This window comes from Ranitomeya imitator, chromosome 3 (genome assembly GCF_032444005.1).
Source record: "Ranitomeya imitator isolate aRanImi1 chromosome 3, aRanImi1.pri, whole genome shotgun sequence".
In the NCBI taxonomy this organism is placed as follows: Eukaryota; Metazoa; Chordata; class Amphibia; order Anura; family Dendrobatidae; genus Ranitomeya; species Ranitomeya imitator.
The window spans coordinates 131,616,701-131,634,782 of NC_091284.1; the positions used below are offsets into that span (position 1 = coordinate 131,616,701).

The 18,082-nt window shown below is 46.1% G+C and overlaps 1 protein-coding gene across 2 annotated transcripts in view; it reads right to left on the reverse strand.

Moving 5' to 3' along the window:
• Positions 1–15,062, reverse strand: part of ACOT9 (acyl-CoA thioesterase 9) — a 55,864-nt gene extending 40,802 nt beyond the window's left edge. The window contains exons 1-3 of one of the 2 annotated variants that reach the window (XM_069761458.1): positions 14,928–15,062; positions 12,645–12,742; positions 109–135 (exon numbers count right to left, since the gene is read on the reverse strand). In XM_069761458.1, the coding sequence (XP_069617559.1) occupies positions 109–135; positions 12,645–12,742; positions 14,928–14,944 (142 nt within the window). In that variant the 5' untranslated portion in view covers positions 14,945–15,062. The remainder of the gene's footprint in view (positions 1–108; positions 136–12,644; positions 12,743–14,927) is intronic. The other variant, XM_069761459.1, reaches the window with a different exon arrangement.
• Between the last annotated feature and the right edge of the window lie 3,020 nt (positions 15,063–18,082).

Sequence of the window (18,082 nt, forward strand, 5' to 3'; positions counted from 1 at the left end):
TCTGATTTGCCACAAATCACAAGTGTCTCTGCAGTCCAGAACAAAATACACAGGAAAAATGACAAAGCAAAGTGAGAGGCTAGGAACATGCATTAAATGACCACAAACCATTATTCACATGGACTGTAATGTGTCCTGCAAGGGAAGACAAGTTTATACAACAATGTACAAGGAAAGCCACACAAATCATACACATTAAATGTGGTGCCGAACTGTGCCCGCTGCTTCATGCCATCCTGATGTGTTCTCATACAGTGCACTGCTGCCATTATTTCAGCTACTGCTCTCTGGATGTGCAAGCGAAAGAAATTAAAGTATTTATTAAATAAATCTTAGAACTGATGAGGCTGGTGTACATACTTTGATAATCCAGGTCAGAATAGCTGCATAATCCTTTATAAAACTTTAACACAATCTTCGTCCATTTAGCCTTATTGACCGCTCCTCAGTGTCTCTCCTGCTGCAGAGAGCTCACACTGCTCAGTACAAGCTGCAGCTGTCAGTGGGGCGTATTGAGCATAGACTGAACACAATTGGATTCAAGAGCTATTTCATTATATACATGAACTCATGAAATGCTAAGCTTGATATCAAAATTATATTCCAATCATTTTATTCAAATTTTATATACGGTTGGAAGGGAGATGGTAGGGGTATGAGAAGGAAAGAAAGTTGATCTTTATTGGGAAAACCTTGAGAAGATGAAGAAGGGGATAGAGGGAGGGATAGGACAATAATAACAATATTGTAATAATATTAAATTAGAAACATACTTATAGGGTTTAACATTTTTGTGAACATAAGTTTAAGGCCATGTTCACACTATCAGTATTTCACATCAGTATTTTGCCTCAGTATTTGTAAGCCAAAATCAAGAGTGGGTGATAAATGTAGAAGTGGTGCATATGTTTCTATTATACTTTTCCTCTGATTGTTCCTCTCCTGGTTTTGGCTTGCAAATACTGATATAAAATACTGACCAAATACTGACCGTGTGAACGTGGCCTATAGTGAAATAACAAAACTTTACAGAGGGGAAGAGAATAAGAAATTATTCTGAAACAAATATGCTGTAATATTAGACATGAAATATTAAGAATCAAACATAATATTGGTCAGTAACAATTCATTAAGTAATTACTTTATGTAATATCAGGATTCTAAAGCCATTCTGACGTTGATTTTCAAAGTAACAAAGTAACAATACCAGCCTCATCGGGTTCTCTGAGAGGCATCTACTATATAATTGTGTAAGGGTCACTTCCGTCTGTCTGTCTGTCTGTCACGGATATTCATTGGTCGTGCCATCTGTCTGTCATGGAAATCCAAGTCACTGATTGGTCGCGGCAAAAACAGCCACGACCAATCAGCGACCGGCACAGTCCGGCGGAAAAATGGCCGCTCCTTCCTCCCCGCAGTCAGTGCCTGATCCGTACTCCCCTCCAGTCAGCCCTCACACAGGGTTAATGCCAGCGTTAATGGACCGCGGTGTAACGCACTCCATTAACGCAGCCGTTAGCCCTGTGTGACCAACTTTTTACTATTGATGATGCGTATGCTGCATCAATAGTAAAAAGATCTAATGTTACAAATAATAATAATTAAAAAAAAAAAAAAAGGTTATTCTCACCCTCCACCGTCGCGCCTTCTCCTCGGCAGTGCAAGCGGCAGGTTCCGGGGCCAAGGATGGTATGCGAGAAGGACCTTCCATGACGTCACAGTCATGTGACCGCGACGTCATCACAGGTCCTGCGCTCCTCCAACCCTGGGACCGGAAGCTGCCGCTTGCACCGCACACAGGCGACAGGACTACAAGGGCTCCCTCGGAAGGTGAGTATATGTTTATTTTTTAACCTGTTACATACGTGGCTGGGCAATATACTACGTGGCTGGGCAATATACTACGTGGCTGGGCAATATACTACGTGGCTGGGCAATATACTAGAATACCCGATGCGTTAGAATCGGGCAACCATCTAGTGTAATAATATATGCAGTTTGTTTTGTGAAGCCTGGCGACATATCTTGCCAATCCTAAGGGCCTCAATAAAAGTTAATGTCCGGGACAGTAACATTCCTGGCTTCTCCTGATCAGTGGGAGTGTCACACCCGTCACCCCCGCCGATCAGCTCTTCCTGGTGCTGGCTGCTACTGCTCAATTGTGAAGCTGCACAGCTCCGTCAACAAAATATTGCGTGCGGCCAGGTACTGTACATCCGCGGCCTGTGGATTCGAACAGTACCCGGCTGTGGCCACTATACAGCTGACGGAGCTGCGCAGCTCCACACCTGAGCAGTTCCAGCGTCCACCGCAAACAGCTGATCTGTAGGGCTACCGGGTGTCGCACTCCCACTGATCAGACACTGATGACTTGTCCCAAGAATAGGCCGTCAATGTTACAGTCCCGGACAACTCCTTTAAAGGGGTAGTACTATTTGAAACATTTGCTGCATATTAAAGTGTATGGCAAAAATGGATAATAGGTGCCAGTTCCAAGAATCCCCTCAATTCACATTCTAGACAGGAAAGGTAGCCATGAGTGTGTGAGAATATATCCACTGTAATTATTTGTGAGTTGTCGAAAAAATAAATCAGGGTTTTTCCCTCCTCCCCTAAAACTGTGTGTCATTTCAATATACATAACCAAATCCAAAGCGCATGCACTGTACACTGCACCAGGTGCATTATGTCACCAGCCAGCTAGGGTATAATGTTCCCACACATGCCCCCCTGAACATGACAGGTTATTAGAATGCTGACGTAATAATCATAGCACTTGACACATTAATCCACCTTCGGGCTCATTCAGACGTCAGTGAGTTTTCTCATATGCAGAAGACTGACCTAGTTTCCTCAACGTTTTGATCCGATGTTCATTGGTGCTCAATCATTGTGTTAGCTTGTACTAACTACCGTAACTTACTATGGAAAATAAATTAAAAAAAAACAAAAAAACAGACTATCAAATAGTCAATGAAAAACAGACAGAATACAGATGGCATCTGAGTGTTGTCTGATTTTTTCACAGACACATAGACTTTGCGTTGGCAAGTTTGATGTGTAACATGGATGAAAAGCCGGATTACGTACCGGTAATGCTCTTTTAGTGAGTCCACGACAGCACCCCACATGAGAGAGAGGGATCCGCCCCATAGGAACAGGAAACCTACAGAATAAGGCTACTTTCACACTAGCGTTAACTGCAATCCGTCACAATGCGTCGTTTTGCAGAAAAAACGCATCCTGCAAAAGTGTTTGCAGGATGCGTTTTTTCTCCATTGACTAACATTACGCGACGCATTGCGACGGATTGCCACACGTCCCAACCGTCGCGCGACGGTTGCGCCGTGTTTCGGCCGACCGTCGGCCGCAAAAAACGTTCCATGTAACATTTTTTGCAGCCGACGGACCGTCTTTTCCGACCGCGCATGCGCGGCCGGAACTCCTCCCCCACCTCCCCGCACCTCACAATGGGGCAGCGGATGCGCTGAAAAGCAGCATCCGCTGCACCCGTTGTGCGGCGGAGGCAACGCTAGCGTCGGTAACCTCGGCCCGACGCACTGCGACGGGCCGGGCCCGACGCTAGTGTGAAAGAAGCCTAAAAGGAGGCGGTCCCCTCTCCACCTCAGTTTAGTTTACAGAGTACAAAAAAAGGGGACCGCAAAAGCTTTAGTATTAATTCTTATTCAGCAACATAAATATCTTAAACTCTATACAACCATTATTTGTGAACTTAAAAGGAAGAGCTGTGCATAACATAGGGAGGGTAGTAAATGGGTGCTGTCGTGGACTCACTAAAAGAGCATTACCGGTACGTAATCCGGCTTTTTACCCTTCGCCACAACAGCACCCCACATGAGAGATTTTCAGAGAGTCATTATTTGGGTGGGATTACTGTATTAAGAACAGCTCTACCAAAGGTCAGATCAGAAGATGTAGATAGATCAAGTCTATAATGGTTGTAAAAGGTAGAAGGTGTAGACCAAGTTGCGGCCTTACATATTAAATGGATCGGTACATCTGCTTGTTCCGCCCAGGAGGAAGCCATGGCTCGTGTTGAATGCGCTTTTATACCCACTGGAGGAATCTCGCCTTTTGACGTATAGGCCAAGCAGATAGCATCTCTGATCCACTGAGATATGGTAGCTCTCTTGACCCCATGTCCTTTCTTGTGGCCCTGAAAGGAGATAAACAGAGCCCTACTCTCCCTCCATGTCTGACACCTTTCTATGTAAGTCAGGATGGCTCTTCTGACATCTAAGGTGTGGAACTTATGTTGTCCTGGAGTCACAGGTGAATCAAAAAAGGAAGGGAGAAATATTTCTTGTGACCTGTGGTAGGTGGACGCTACCTTAGGGAGGTATGAGGGGTCTGGTTTTAGGACTATCCGATCATGAAATATCAGTAAGAAGGGTGGGTCTACTGATAGGGCCTGGATGTCGCTAACCCGTCTAGCTGAGGTTAGGGCTACCAAGAGGGCTACTTTATATGTCAGGACTTTTAAAGGTATTGAATCTAGTGGCTCAAATGGGGAGCTGGTTAAGGCCTCTAATACTAGATTTAGATCCCACGGAGGTAGACGGGGAATATGGACCGGTTTACTACGTTCACAAGATTTTATGAATCTGGAGATCCACCTATTAGCTGCTATATTGCATCCATATAGGGCTCCTAATGCCGAGACCTGAACTCTTAAGGTATTTACAGATAACCCTAACTCTCGGCCTTTTGCAAGAACTCTAGAATAGGTGTAACTGGAACTTGTTTAGTGAACGGTACCGTGTAAAAGTCTAAAAATTTATTCCATACCCTGCTATATATTAGGGTGCTAGATCTTTTTCTGCTCAATAAGAGGGTGTTTACTAGTTCTGCTGAGAACCCTCTTGAACTTAATAGTTGCCTCTCAAATTCCACGCCGTCAAGTGAAGACCTTTCACTTGCGGGTGGAAAAAGGGGCCTTGGAACAACAGCTCTTTGTCTGATGGGAGAATCCATGGATCGCATAGGCACATGGTCTGGAGACAAGAGAACCATGGTCTTTTCGGCCAGAATGGTGCAATGAGGATTACTCTTGCTTGTTCTCTCCTGATCTTTCTGATCACTAGAGGAATTAGAGACATTGGAGGAAAGGCGTAAGCCAGTCTGAACCTCCAAGGATGGTGGAGAGAGTCCAACATATCTGGGTAATCCATGGTGTTCAGGGAAGCGAACATTTCTACTTGCCGGTTGTCTCTTGTGGCAAATAGGTCGATTTGTGGTATCCCCCATGATTCTGTTATTATTCTGAATATGGATTTGTTTAAGGTCCATTCCCCTTGACGTAACTCGTTCCGGCTGAGGTAGTCTGCCCTGATGTTTTCTACACCTCTGATGTGCAGGGCTGTTAGGGATGTTAGATGAGTCTCCGCCAGCTGAAAGATGTCTGCAGCTATGGTCATTAGACTTCCTGACCTTGTACCACCCTGACGGTTCAAATATGACACTGCGGTGGAATTGTCCGAGTAAATTCTTACATTTGCTCCATGAATTTGCGGAAGAAAATGATTTAAGGCATATTCTACTGCTTTTAACTCCTTCCAGTTGGAGGAACACGTTAATTTTGCCTGGTCCCAAGTATTTTGGGCCAGATTGTCTTCCATATGAGCTCCCCACCCAATAGGGCTGGCGTCGGTGGTAATTATTTTAGACGGGTCTATTATCCATGGCACACCCCCCGATAGGTGGTCCATGTCTAGCCACCAGGATAGTGATTCTAAGACATCTTTGGGAAGAGTTATTTTACTTTCTAGATATCCATCTTTTCCCTGAGCCGACAATACTTCGTACTGCAATTGACGAGTATGGAATTGCGCCCAAGGTACAGCAGGGATACATGATGATAATGACCCCAGTAAGGACATGGCTTTTCTTAGTGTCATGTAGGGGTTGCGTATTGCGTCTGATACCCTAGATTGTATAATCAGTCTTTTTGACTGAGGAAGGAAGCATTTCTGACTTACGGAGTCTAGCTGGATTCCTAGAAATGTCTGAACGGTTTCTGGATTCAGCCGGGATTTTTCGAAGTTGACGATCCAACCTAACTCCTGTAGGGACGAGATCGTATTAGATAAACGAGTTTTACACTGAAGTATAGAGTTTCCTACTACTAGAAAGTCATCTAGGTAGGGTATTATCAAGGTATCTCGTTGGCGTAGATGAGCCATTACTTCTAGTATCACCTTAGTGAAGACGCGGGGAGCCATAGAAAGCCCAAATGGCATTGCTACATACTGAAAGTGACGAACCTGTCCCTCCAGGGTGACTGCCACCCTTAGGTACTGCTGATGTTCGGCATGTATGGGAAGATGATAATAGGCATCTTTTAAGTCTATTCCGGCCATGACACACCTAGGAAATAAAAGTTTTATGGTAGAACTAATGGATTCCATTTTGAAGGTATGATTACGCAGGAAGGAATTTAATCTTTTAAGATTTATGATGGTTCTAAATGAACCATCTGGCTTATTGATCAAGAATAAAGGGGAATAGAACCCCTTCCCTTCTTGATCCTGGGGAACTTCTATCAGGACCTTTTTAGATAGAAGAGATAGGATCTCTGATTCCAGAGCCCTTTGTTGGTCTTGACCCTTTGGTGATGTTACTATAAAGGAATCCCAAGGGATTCGGTTAGATTCCAATTTTAGGCCGTATTGCACAATGTCCAGAATCCACTGGCTGGATGTTATCCGTTCCCATTGGGGAAGGAAGAATTTTAATCTGCCGCCCACTCCCTGGTTAGCGGTATTTGCGCTTCGGATTATGGGACCCGCTAAAAAAGGCACCTTTTTGCTTCGGGTCCTTCGACTCCCATCGTTCCCTTTGTTCAAATGGCTTGTTCCTGGTAAAGGGGCGTCTTTTGAAGGCTCTCCTGTAGGATGGAAGATACTGGTTAGGGAAGCCTTTCTTCCTTTCTCCCGCTTTATTCAGGAGTTCATCCAGCGTCTTTCCAAAAAGGAACTCACCCTGGCAAGGAATCGCGCAAAGTTTTGCTTTGGCCTGTGCGTCCCCTTTCCAGTTCTTTAGCCAGAGTGCACGCCGGGCTGTGTTCACTAGGCCAGCTGACCTGGCTGCAAGACGTAGCGAGTCCACCGAGGCATCAGCCAGGAATGCTACTGCTTCTTTAATTAGAGGAAATTTCGGCAGGATAGATTCCCTCGAAGTTTTACCTCTAATCTGTTCCTCCAATTGCTCCATCCATACTAGTAGTGATCTTGCAGTGCAGGTACTAGATATGGCGGGCCTGAACGCCCCCGTATTGGCTTCCCACGACCTCTTTAGTAAAGCTTCTGCTTTACGATCCAGCGGGTCTGTCAGGACCCCTGAATCCTCCACTGGTAGGACCGACTGCTTGGTTGTGGAGGCTACAGCGGCATCCACCTTCGGTACTTTTGACCAGGTATTCAGCTCCTCATCGCTGAAGGGATAGCGTCTTTTAGAGGACGATGGTAGAAAACCTCTATTTTGCTTATCCCACTCCTTTTTAATGATTTCCTTAATGGTTTGTATGACGGGGAAGGACCTACGTTTCCTCCGTCCTAGCCCCGCGAACATTATTTCCTGAGCCGATTTCTTTTCCTTTTCATCTGGGCACCCCATCGTGCTCCTGACAGATTTTATTAAATTATCCAAAGCAATAGCCTAAAAATAAAGCACTCCCAAATTTCAACAAATATCAAACAATAGAACCACAACGGAAGCTTAGATGCCAATAAAAAACTAAATTTTATTAATAGTACAATTAAAAATTCAATTAGAGTCCAATTACAGTCAGTGGAGATACATGAGACAGAATTATACTGTCTGCTGAGGAAAATACATACAATACCTAAAATAAATCATATGATCCCAAATAAATACATATAAAATCCACAGGAATCAATAAGGCATGAGTGTTACACAGTACATCTATATATAAAGGCCATAAGTGTGCCATAAAAGGAGAAATGCCTAAGGGATATGAGCTGGATTAATATGCCTACAAGAGCAATGGCTGCTGACAAATGTCACAGATACCAAGGGTTAAATCAAATGTATGTTGGCAGACAAAGCTAGCCTAACACATAAGGTGTATGAACCTAAAAAATCCCTGAATAATACTACTGTATCTATTCACATAGTAGCCAAAAAGTGCATGCTGTGCAAAAGTGCAAATATATATCCACAGGGGTCAATAAGGCATGAGTGTTACACAGTACATCTATATTACAAGGACCATAAGTGTGCCATAGAAAAAAAAGAAATGCCTAAGGGGATATAGGCTGAATAAATATGCCTAAGAGAGCAATGGCTACTGAAGTGTGTCACAGATACCAAGGGTTAAATAAAGTGTATATTGGCAGACAAAGCTAGCCTAACACATAAGGTATATGAACCTAAAGGATCTCTGAATGATACAGCTATATCTATTCACATAGTAGCCAAAACATGCATGCTGTGCTAAAGTGCAAAGGCATAAATGGAGGTAGGAATGTATTTACCTATAGCAGCAGACCAGTAGATGGATCCCGACGCGCGTTTCGCGGTTAAGCTTCGTCCAGGGGGATAGTCTCCCTGGACGAAGCTTAACCGCGAAACGCGCGTCGGGATCCATCTACTGGTCTGCTGCTATAGGTAAATACATTCCTACCTCCATTTATGCCTTTGCACTTTAGCACAGCATGCATGTTTTGGCTACTATGTGAATAGATATAGCTGTATCATTCAGAGATCCTTTAGGTTCATATACCTTATGTGTTAGGCTAGCTTTGTCTGCCAATATACACTTTATTTAACCCTTGGTATCTGTGACACTTCAGTAGCCATTGCTCTCTTAGGCATATTTATTCAGCCTATATCCCCTTAGGCATTTCTTTTTTTTCTATGGCACACTTATGGTCCTTGTAATATAGATGTACTGTGTAAAGGCCCCGTCACACATAGCGACGCTGCAGCGATACCGACAACGATCCGGATCGCTGCAGCGTCGCTGTTTGGTCGCTGGAGAGCTGTCACACAGACCGCTCTCCAGCGACCAACGATCCCGAGGTCCCCGGTAACCAGGGTAAACATCGGGTAACTAAGCGCAGGGCCGCGCTTAGTAACCCGATGTTTACCCTGGTTACCATCGTTAAAGTAAAAAAAAACAAACGCTACATACTTACCTATCGCTGTCTGTCCTCGGCGCTCTGCTTCTCTGGTCTGGCTGTGAGCACAGCGGCCGGAAAGCAGAGCGGTGACGTCACCGCTCTGCTTTCCGGCTGACCGGCGCTCACAGCCAGACCAGAGAAGCAAAGCGCCGAGGACAGACAGCGATAGGTAAGTATGTAGCGTTTGTTTTTTTACTTTTAGGATGGTAACCAGGGTAAACATCGGGTTACTAAGCGCCGCCCTGCGCTTAGTTACCCGATGTTTACCCTGGTTACCAGCGAAGACATCGCTGAATCGGTGTCACACACGCCGATTCAGCGATGTCAGCGGGACCTCAACGATCAAAAAATGGCCCAGGCCATTCCGACACGACCAGCGATCTCACAGCAGGGGCCTGATCGCTGGTACGTGTCACACATAGCGAGATCGCTACTGAGATCGCTGTTGCGTCACAAAACTTGTGACTCAGCAGCGATCTCGCTAGCGATCTCGCTATGTGTGACGGGGCCTTAACACTCATGCCTTATTGACCCCTGTGGATATATATTTGCACTTTTGCACAGCATGCACTTTTTGGCTACTATGTGAATAGATACAGTAGTATTACTCAGGGATTTTTTAGGTTCATACACCTTATGTGTTAGGCTAGCTTTGTCTGCCAACATACATTTGATTTAACCCTTGGTATCTGTGACATTTGTCAGCAGCCATTGCTCTTGTAGGCATATTAATCCAGCTCATATCCCTTAGGCATTTCTCCTTTTATGGCACACTTATGGCCTTTATATATATAGATGTACTGTGTAACACTCATGCCTTATTGATTCCTGTGGATTTTATATGTATTTATTTGGGATCATATGATTTATATTAGGTATTGTATGTATTTTCCTCAGCAGACAGTATAATTCTGTCTCATGTATCTCCACTGACTGTAATTGGACTCTAATTGAATTTTTAATTGTACTATTAATAAAATTTAGTTTTTTATTGGCATCTAAGCTTCCGTTGTGGTTCTATTGTTTGATATCAGATTTTATTAAGTTGTCCACACTACTGTTGGGAAGACAAAGTCCCCCTTCAGTTTCGGATGAGCTCGACTCCGAACTAACTGGAGATCGGGACCTGCTGAGCTGACGGGTACTGGCGCTACTTGTCTGCGCCAAACCCTGCATTTCTTCCCGGATAATAGCTCTGACATCTGACGGAGTCATAATATTTTCCTGCCGTAGAGTTTGCATGATACACTCCGAACATAGTTTTTTAGCATAATCATCCGGAAGGGGTTGCGTACATAAAGCGCATTCTTTGTGCTTAGATTTGTGTGTCCGTTTCTTAGTCTAGAGGAAGGATACAGGAGGAACATATATCAGCATATAGGAAGAGACTGTTTCAAAAACTCACCCAGTGAAGCTGACAGGTACCGGTTCTGGAGGCGGATTTTGTTTGGTGGTAGAACCTTTCTCTGGAGGTCGGCCACCACTCCTTGTGCTGCTCCTTGCACTTCTCTCCTTGCTGGGAGAGCGCTGTTGCACTGCGGGCAGGTGCGCTTCGTCGGCCGGTGAAGCCATCTTACACACACCGGCCCGACGCTAGCGCTGCATTTTTAAAACTGCCGCCCATTCTCCTGCCTCCCCGGACCAACCCGGAAGTGCTCCAGCGACTTCCAGGTTAGACGCGCCGCTCTCACTCACCATGCAGCGGCCGGAGGTATTAAGCCGGCCGCTGCAGCGCGCGCGTCCTCACAGTGGCGGTCGGACCTACGGTGACCGGACCCGGACCGTGGATGTTTGGCCAGACGAGGGGGGAGGCTGCAAGCAGGGGCTCCCCCGCCGCTGCTTCTGGAACCGCAGCCCCTGCCGTTCCCACAGACACCGACGCAGGCGGGTGCATGGCCCAGGGATCCTCTTCATCTGTAGGTAAGCCGGGTCCCTGTAGGAACAGGAAACCTAAACTGAGGTGGAGAGGGGACCGCCTCCTTTTATTCTGTAGGTTTCCTGTTCCTATGGGGCGGATCCCTCTCTCTCATGTGGGGTGCTGTCGTGGCGAAGGGTAAAAATTGGATGGGTGTCTGTTTTGGTTCGGACCACTCAGTCAGCAAAATATATGGGCATGAGAACAGCCCCGTAGAGTAGAATAGGTACAAGCTGTGAAGAAGTGATGTCTGAATGAGCCCCTATGGACATGAAAACCAGTGGATAGGCCTATGGATAGGCTATCAATAGAAAAGTTCTGGATAGTGATGGGAGAATCCCTAGATGTTTGGGTCCGGACGAACAGTTAAAAAAAAGTTTGGTTCGAGTACCAGAGCAGTACCCGATTCACAGGAATGGGGGGCCCAAACATCCAGTGTTTGCCACGCTGTCATGTGCATGACAGCGCAGCAAACAATGCTTCTGATCGACGGTAAGATCATTACAGTCAGAGAGCCGCGGCTCCCACGCTGTCAGATGAGCCTGCTTTAGCGACCAGAGGTAAAAAAGTTTACCTATGGTCACAGGCATCGGCTAATGGGACTACTACTCCCATCAGCCTACGCCTGCTGTCACGAGTAACAGCAGGTGGTGGTTGATGGGAGTATTCAGCCAGTGCCTACGCAATAATACATAAAAATGGTTCCCCTGTATTTTTGATAGCCAGGCAGGCAAAACTGACAGCTGTCAGCTTTATTATGGCTAGTTATCAAGAATAGATGGTTCCCCAAACTGTTTCCCGTTTTTGACAACCAGCCAAGCTAAAGCAGACAGCTGGGGGCTGGTATTCTCAGGCTGGTGAGGGAGCATGGATATTGCCCCCCCCCCCTTCCCAGCCTAAAAATAGCAGCCTGCGGCCACCCCAGAAAAAGTGCATCTATTAGATGTGCCAATTCTGGAGCTTTGATCGACTCTTCCCTCTTGCCGTGGCGGTGGTAAGTGGGAGTTCATATTTGTGGGTTTGATGTCACGCTTGTTTTGTCTGGTGACATCGAGCCCACAGTTTAGTAATGGAGAGGCGTCTATAAGATGTCTCCATTATTAACCCCATAGTGATATTGTAAATAAACACACAGCCAGGATAAAGTCCTTTTATTTTACATAATCCATGTCTGGAATAAATAGTTTTCAACCTGGATGATGCCAAGATGCAATTGTCCAGGCTGAAAACCACTGGAGAATTAACTGCTGCAGCCTCAGTGACTAGCGTTGACGTCATCGAGGTTACCGCAGGTCACTGACGCTGCGTTCCCAGCCTGGCCCCTGAACTGCGGTGACCTCAGTAAGTGTCAGTATGGACCCGAACTTTACTGTTCAGGTTTGCCCATCTTTAGTCGTGGACAATCCTTCAACTCTAAGGGTCCACAACTGTGAAGGAGAATGTGGTTAAAAGCTGGTACTGGCTTGAACCTGATGTAGCCATCAAATGCAAAAATTATTACAATTGTAAACTCCCGACTTTTTGTTTTCCCCATAATCCACTTTTTTCTGAGTTTCAGAATTTACCTTCTGCCATATTTGGTAGCCGGCCATTAGACTGTATGGTGCTTGCAGTCATCAGCGATCTCCTGAGAAATCCCGACCCCTGACAGTTCACACCAAGTCTGAAATCAAGAGAAGAGAGCGTTACTAGGAAAGGATCCAAAAGCAATCTATAAGGCCGGGATCACACACAGTGAGATACGGCCGAGTCTCACTGGTTAAAACCAAACTCTGGCACCGGCACTCCAGAGAAGAGCGTGCGGCCGCATAGCAATACATGGAGCTGCACCCTCCGCTCCGGCGTGCCGATGCCAGAGCTTGTTTTTAACCAGCGAGACTCGGCCGTATCTTGCTGTAGTGTGACTCCAGCACAAGGTATATAGGGGTACAAATGTTTGATAAGGTTCACATTAGAAAGGGTGAGTCTTATTCACATGCCAGTCTTACATATCAGTGTTTCAGACGACTAATTATAGTCTATGGGGCTGTTCACATGTCAAATGGGGCAATGTCCAATTTAAGAGTCCATTTTATGGTGCAAATGCAACCATTCAAGTGAATGGACCAGTGATAAAAAAAAACCATTGCACTGATGTGATTCGAGTTGCATTCTAGTGTTCCATTTTCGCTGACTGATTTGTTGGAGAAGCTTGGGAAAAATTTAGGGTTTTTTTGTGAATGAGAAAAAAAAGGATAAAATGGAGTAAAAAAAAATAAATAATCCAGCCCTCTGATAAAAAGACACCAAAAAAAACCTATTGTGTAAATTCAGCCAAATAGGATGTGAACTCCGTGTGTAAGATACAGATGGAGCGGCAAACTTTTTCAAGGCGAAAACACTTCAGGAAGATGACAGTGGTCCTTTTCCCAAAGCGTCTTCACCGGCGTCTTTTCAGTTGTCTTTGGGGTGGTTCCGAGGGCAGCGTGTTTGCCGGTGTGTGACTTCCAAGTAAAGCCACCTGAAGAATGCATATGGTACTCCCTTTAACCACTTTAAGGTTGTTGAACCCTAAGTAGATAAAAGAAGTAACAAAAGACAAAATGTACATAGCAATGTCTTTTTGACATTGCTGTGCATTACATACATTTTTGAGGGTGTTTTTTTCAGGCAGAATTTGCCAGGAAAAGACATGTCACATCCAAGTAGGGTGAAAGCATAGAGCAAAGGCTCCGGCGGAGGAAGCCACAGCAAAAAAACTGTAAGAACGTTGGCGAAGTCACCTCAGATGACGCGGTATGCACATTCCCTTATGGTGATTTCACACTGAGTTTTGTTATAAGAGATATAGATAGAAAGGATTTCTCGTTGTGCACCTCCAAAGCATGCCAGTACCTAGGCGTATAGTGCCACCGGTCCACCATAGGCTCCCATGCAGAAAAACATACACTGTACAGCTATTCCATACATCAGAAAAAAAAAAGGCATAAGCCAACCTGGCGGAGGCCAGGAGGACAATCTTATAGCCTTCAGCGGGTGTAATGAATATGTATGAAGGGCTCCTCCAGGGCAAACGCACCTGTTGGATGTCTGGATGCGGGTAGCACGTGACCTTGCCCCTATAAGTTTAATGGATGTCACGGGTGAACACTCTGTAAGTGGGCAGATAAGCCACATAAATGTTTCCAATGGTGGGATCTAATGGTCATGTCACCCGAATCAGGATTATTCAGCCTTAGTCTTGTAGTTTTCCAAAATTTTCCAGAATTGTGGCCATGATTATGGAAAATTGGGCCAGTACGGTGACACAAGCTAATGGTGTGTTCACCTGTGTCACTAATCCTTGGATGTGTTCACAAGTTGCAAAATTCTCCACAATGATGGCACAATTTTTACTGCAACGTCTCAGCAGGGGAACACAGCTCTTGTGATATGATGTTCACCAGCGGCTGGAGATGGGTCAGAGAGCAGCGACCAATAATTATTATTATTATTATTATTATTATGTAGCCATGTCCCGGCCATGACGTTCCCTACTTGCAGGACTCCATGGTAAAAAGCCCACAAGCAGTTCCATAGAGACGTGCTGTATACAGAGGTCAGAGCTCACAGGAACCTTTACATGGGGCTGTTTTATGGCAGCGGTAAAACCCAATTGCCAGAAGATGTAGAATGTTCCTCTGGAGTCTCCTCAGCCTGGGCAGCAGTGCCACATCACACGCGGCCATGGCACATCTTGCACATTCCTGCCCCACACCCTTCACAGACTGGGTGGTGCACGGCTCATGGCTGCCCGGAGAGGACATGTCAGGTCCGGGCGTTGTCACCCGCAGCGGGACACGTGGCAGAGAAGGCGGTATTATGTCTACCTGACTCCGAGCAGCATCGTCTCCTGTGCCCCGGACACTCCACACTGACAGATGAGCCTTCGGCAATAAGCGACGACAGTGCTCTGTGCTGCCCACTGCTGGCGACACGCCCGCCTGTCAATCTCCTCCGCCCGGTCCTCCCACACACCATAGAGCGCGGGGTAGAGCGGCGGCAGCCACCATAGAGAGCTGAGCTGCTGTGTCACCGGTGAAAGCTCAGTCCACAATCTTGAGTGTGTGACTATCAGTAGTATCTGTGTGACCTGGAGGAAGCAGCAGCTTCAGTCACTAATGCTGACTCCATGTTTACTTCCACACAGTACCCCAGTGCAGCATGCTCCAGCTCCTTGGTCTTATTCTCATTGTGTTTGCAGTGAATTTGTTTATTATTTTACAGTATTGGCCACTTTGGGTAAATCAGAAAAGCTACAGAGCACCCATATCCGGCCCCATCTGTTTCTTATACTTCTAGCAGGGTTGTGTGACCCTGACAGACTACGGCCCAGCACACAAAGGGCCAGGAAACCCTGCCTGTGGCCCCACCAACTACTACTGTGTCTGACCTAAAGGTTCCAAGTGCAGACCACACTATCCGCACTGCCCGCAGGTCTCCAAACTCAGCGACGGCCTTATACATCAGATCAAGGTCGGAACGCAATGCTCGGACTGGCCGGCGGCTCTCCCGAGCCAGATGTGGCAGATGCAGAGAAATACATGGAGCTGTCGTGCTCGGGTCAGGAGAGCCACCGGCCAGTCCGTGCACTGCCTTCCGACCTCGGTCCTATTTATGCGGCTGTCTGACTGCGCCCTGAAGGGCATTAATGATGCTGTGGTCAGATCAGAAAACCGCCAGCCAGTCCGGACATCATCATGATCTGTACATGAATCGTGAATGTCGGATGTGTGAAACCAGCTAACAGCCAGCACAACTTACCAGTGCTAGGAGTGGACCCGGACGTGTAACTATAGTGGGTGCAGGGGCTAAAATCACATCTGGGGCCTAGGGGTGGGGGGATAAAAGTTCCTTTTGGTTCATATGAGAAGTCCAATACTATGAAAACCATAGCAGTCATTGCCCATCCTGTGGATGGAATTCTATCACAAATTGCCATAGTTTCACACAGTGACATAACTTAAAGGGACACTGTCACCTGAATTTAGAGGGAACAATCTTCAGCCATGGAGGCGGGGTTTTTGATTCACCCTTTCCTTACCCGCTGGCTGCAATATTGGATTGAAGTTCATTCTCTGTCCTCCGTAGTACATGCCTGCAGAAGGTGCAATCTTGCCTTGCGCAGGCGTGTACTACGGAGGACAGAGAATGAACTTTAATCCAATATTGCAGCCAGCGGGTAAGGAAAGGGTGAATCAAAACCCCCGCCTCCATGGCTGAAGATTGTTCCCTCCAAATTCAGGTGACAGTGTCCCTTTAAAGCTTGTGGGCCCTACACCAAAATCCCCAACACTGCCCCCCATTTGGATGAAGTTGTGGTTCGCACACGTTTGCTGCAGCTTCATTCATTCTCTATGGGATTCCTGGATCTCGGAGCACTCGGCCATACATGACAATTTCATAGTAAAGAAATGAAGTGGCAGTGTGGCTGATGGGGTCTCAGGATCTGGACCCCTCTAATCTAACAGGTATCACTTAATGCCTAGGTAATAAGTTCTTCTTACATGAATGCCTCTTTATAATCCGCCACTCAACTCCAATTAGCTTCTTACATTTCTTCTGGCCAAGAAACACCACAGCCCCGATTCATTAAGGGCTCGTTCAGACATCCGTGAAAATTGAACGCAGCACGGACTACACTGCATGGACTGGCCACGGACCTCCCGAACTCAGTGTGCCGCATAGGAACATGTGAAGCTGTCATGCTGCGGTCAGGAGAGCCGCGGGCGGTCCGTGTACTGCGGTCTGTGCCCGGACTGATTGGCACAGATGTCTGAATGAGCCCTAAGACCGGCATTATACATAAGAGTATCAATGAAAGGGAGCGGTGGAGTAAGAGGAAACTGATTCATTAATGAGGTGCCCATTATAGATGGCTTGTTCCTCCTGCGTACTCCTTGCCTTTCTGGTGTATGATATGCCACAAATGACCATGAATTAGAAGGGGGAATGGATCCATGCCTCTGTCCCATTCAATCTCTGCATGTGTGCAGTATATTGTGTAAATATAAATGAACTGTATATATGTGAGCATACTGTATATACTTTATATAAACTAAATGTTTCTGTGTGTATATCTATCTAATCATCTAAGGGTCACTTCCGTTTGTTTGTCACGGAAATCCCACGTCGCTGATTGGTTGCGGCCGGCCGGCAGCGACCAATCAGTAACGGGCTTAGTCCGGCCGTGAATTGGCCTCTCCCTACTCTCCTCAAATCAGTCCCCCTCCCTACTCCCCTCCAGTCAGTGCCAGTGTGTCGCCCCATCCTGGACCATAGGCAGCATCAATAGTAAAAAGATGTAATGTTAAAAATAATAAAAAATTGTGCTATTCTCACCTTCCGCCGTCCACCGATGCGCGCGATGCTGCTGCCAGCTTCTGTTCCCAGTGATGCATTGCGAAATTACCCAGATGACTTAGCGGTCGAGACCGCTAAGTCAACTGGGTAATTTCGCAATGTATCACTGGGAACGGAAACTGGCGGCAGCATCGCACGCATCGGGACAGCTTCGTTGGACGTTGGAGGGTGAGTATATAACTATTTTTTATTTAAATTTTTTTTACCATGGATATGGTACCCACACTGCTATATACTACGTGGGCTGTGTTATATACTGCGTGCTTTGTGTTATATACTGCGTGGCCTGTGTTATATACTGCGTGGCCTGTGTTATATACTACGTGGGCTGTGTTATCTATTACGTGAGCTGTGTTATCTATTACGTGGGCTGTGTTATATACTGCGTGGTTGCGATATACTACGTGGGCTGTGTTATATACTATGTGGGCTGTTATATACTACGTGGGCTGAGTTATATACTACGTGGGCTGTGCTATATATTATGTGGGCTGTGCTATATACTGCCTGGCTGCTATATACTGCGTGGGCAGTGCTATATACTGCGTGGGCTGTGTTATATACTACGTGGCATGTGTTATATACTGCATGGGCTGTGCTATATATTATGTAGGCTATGCTA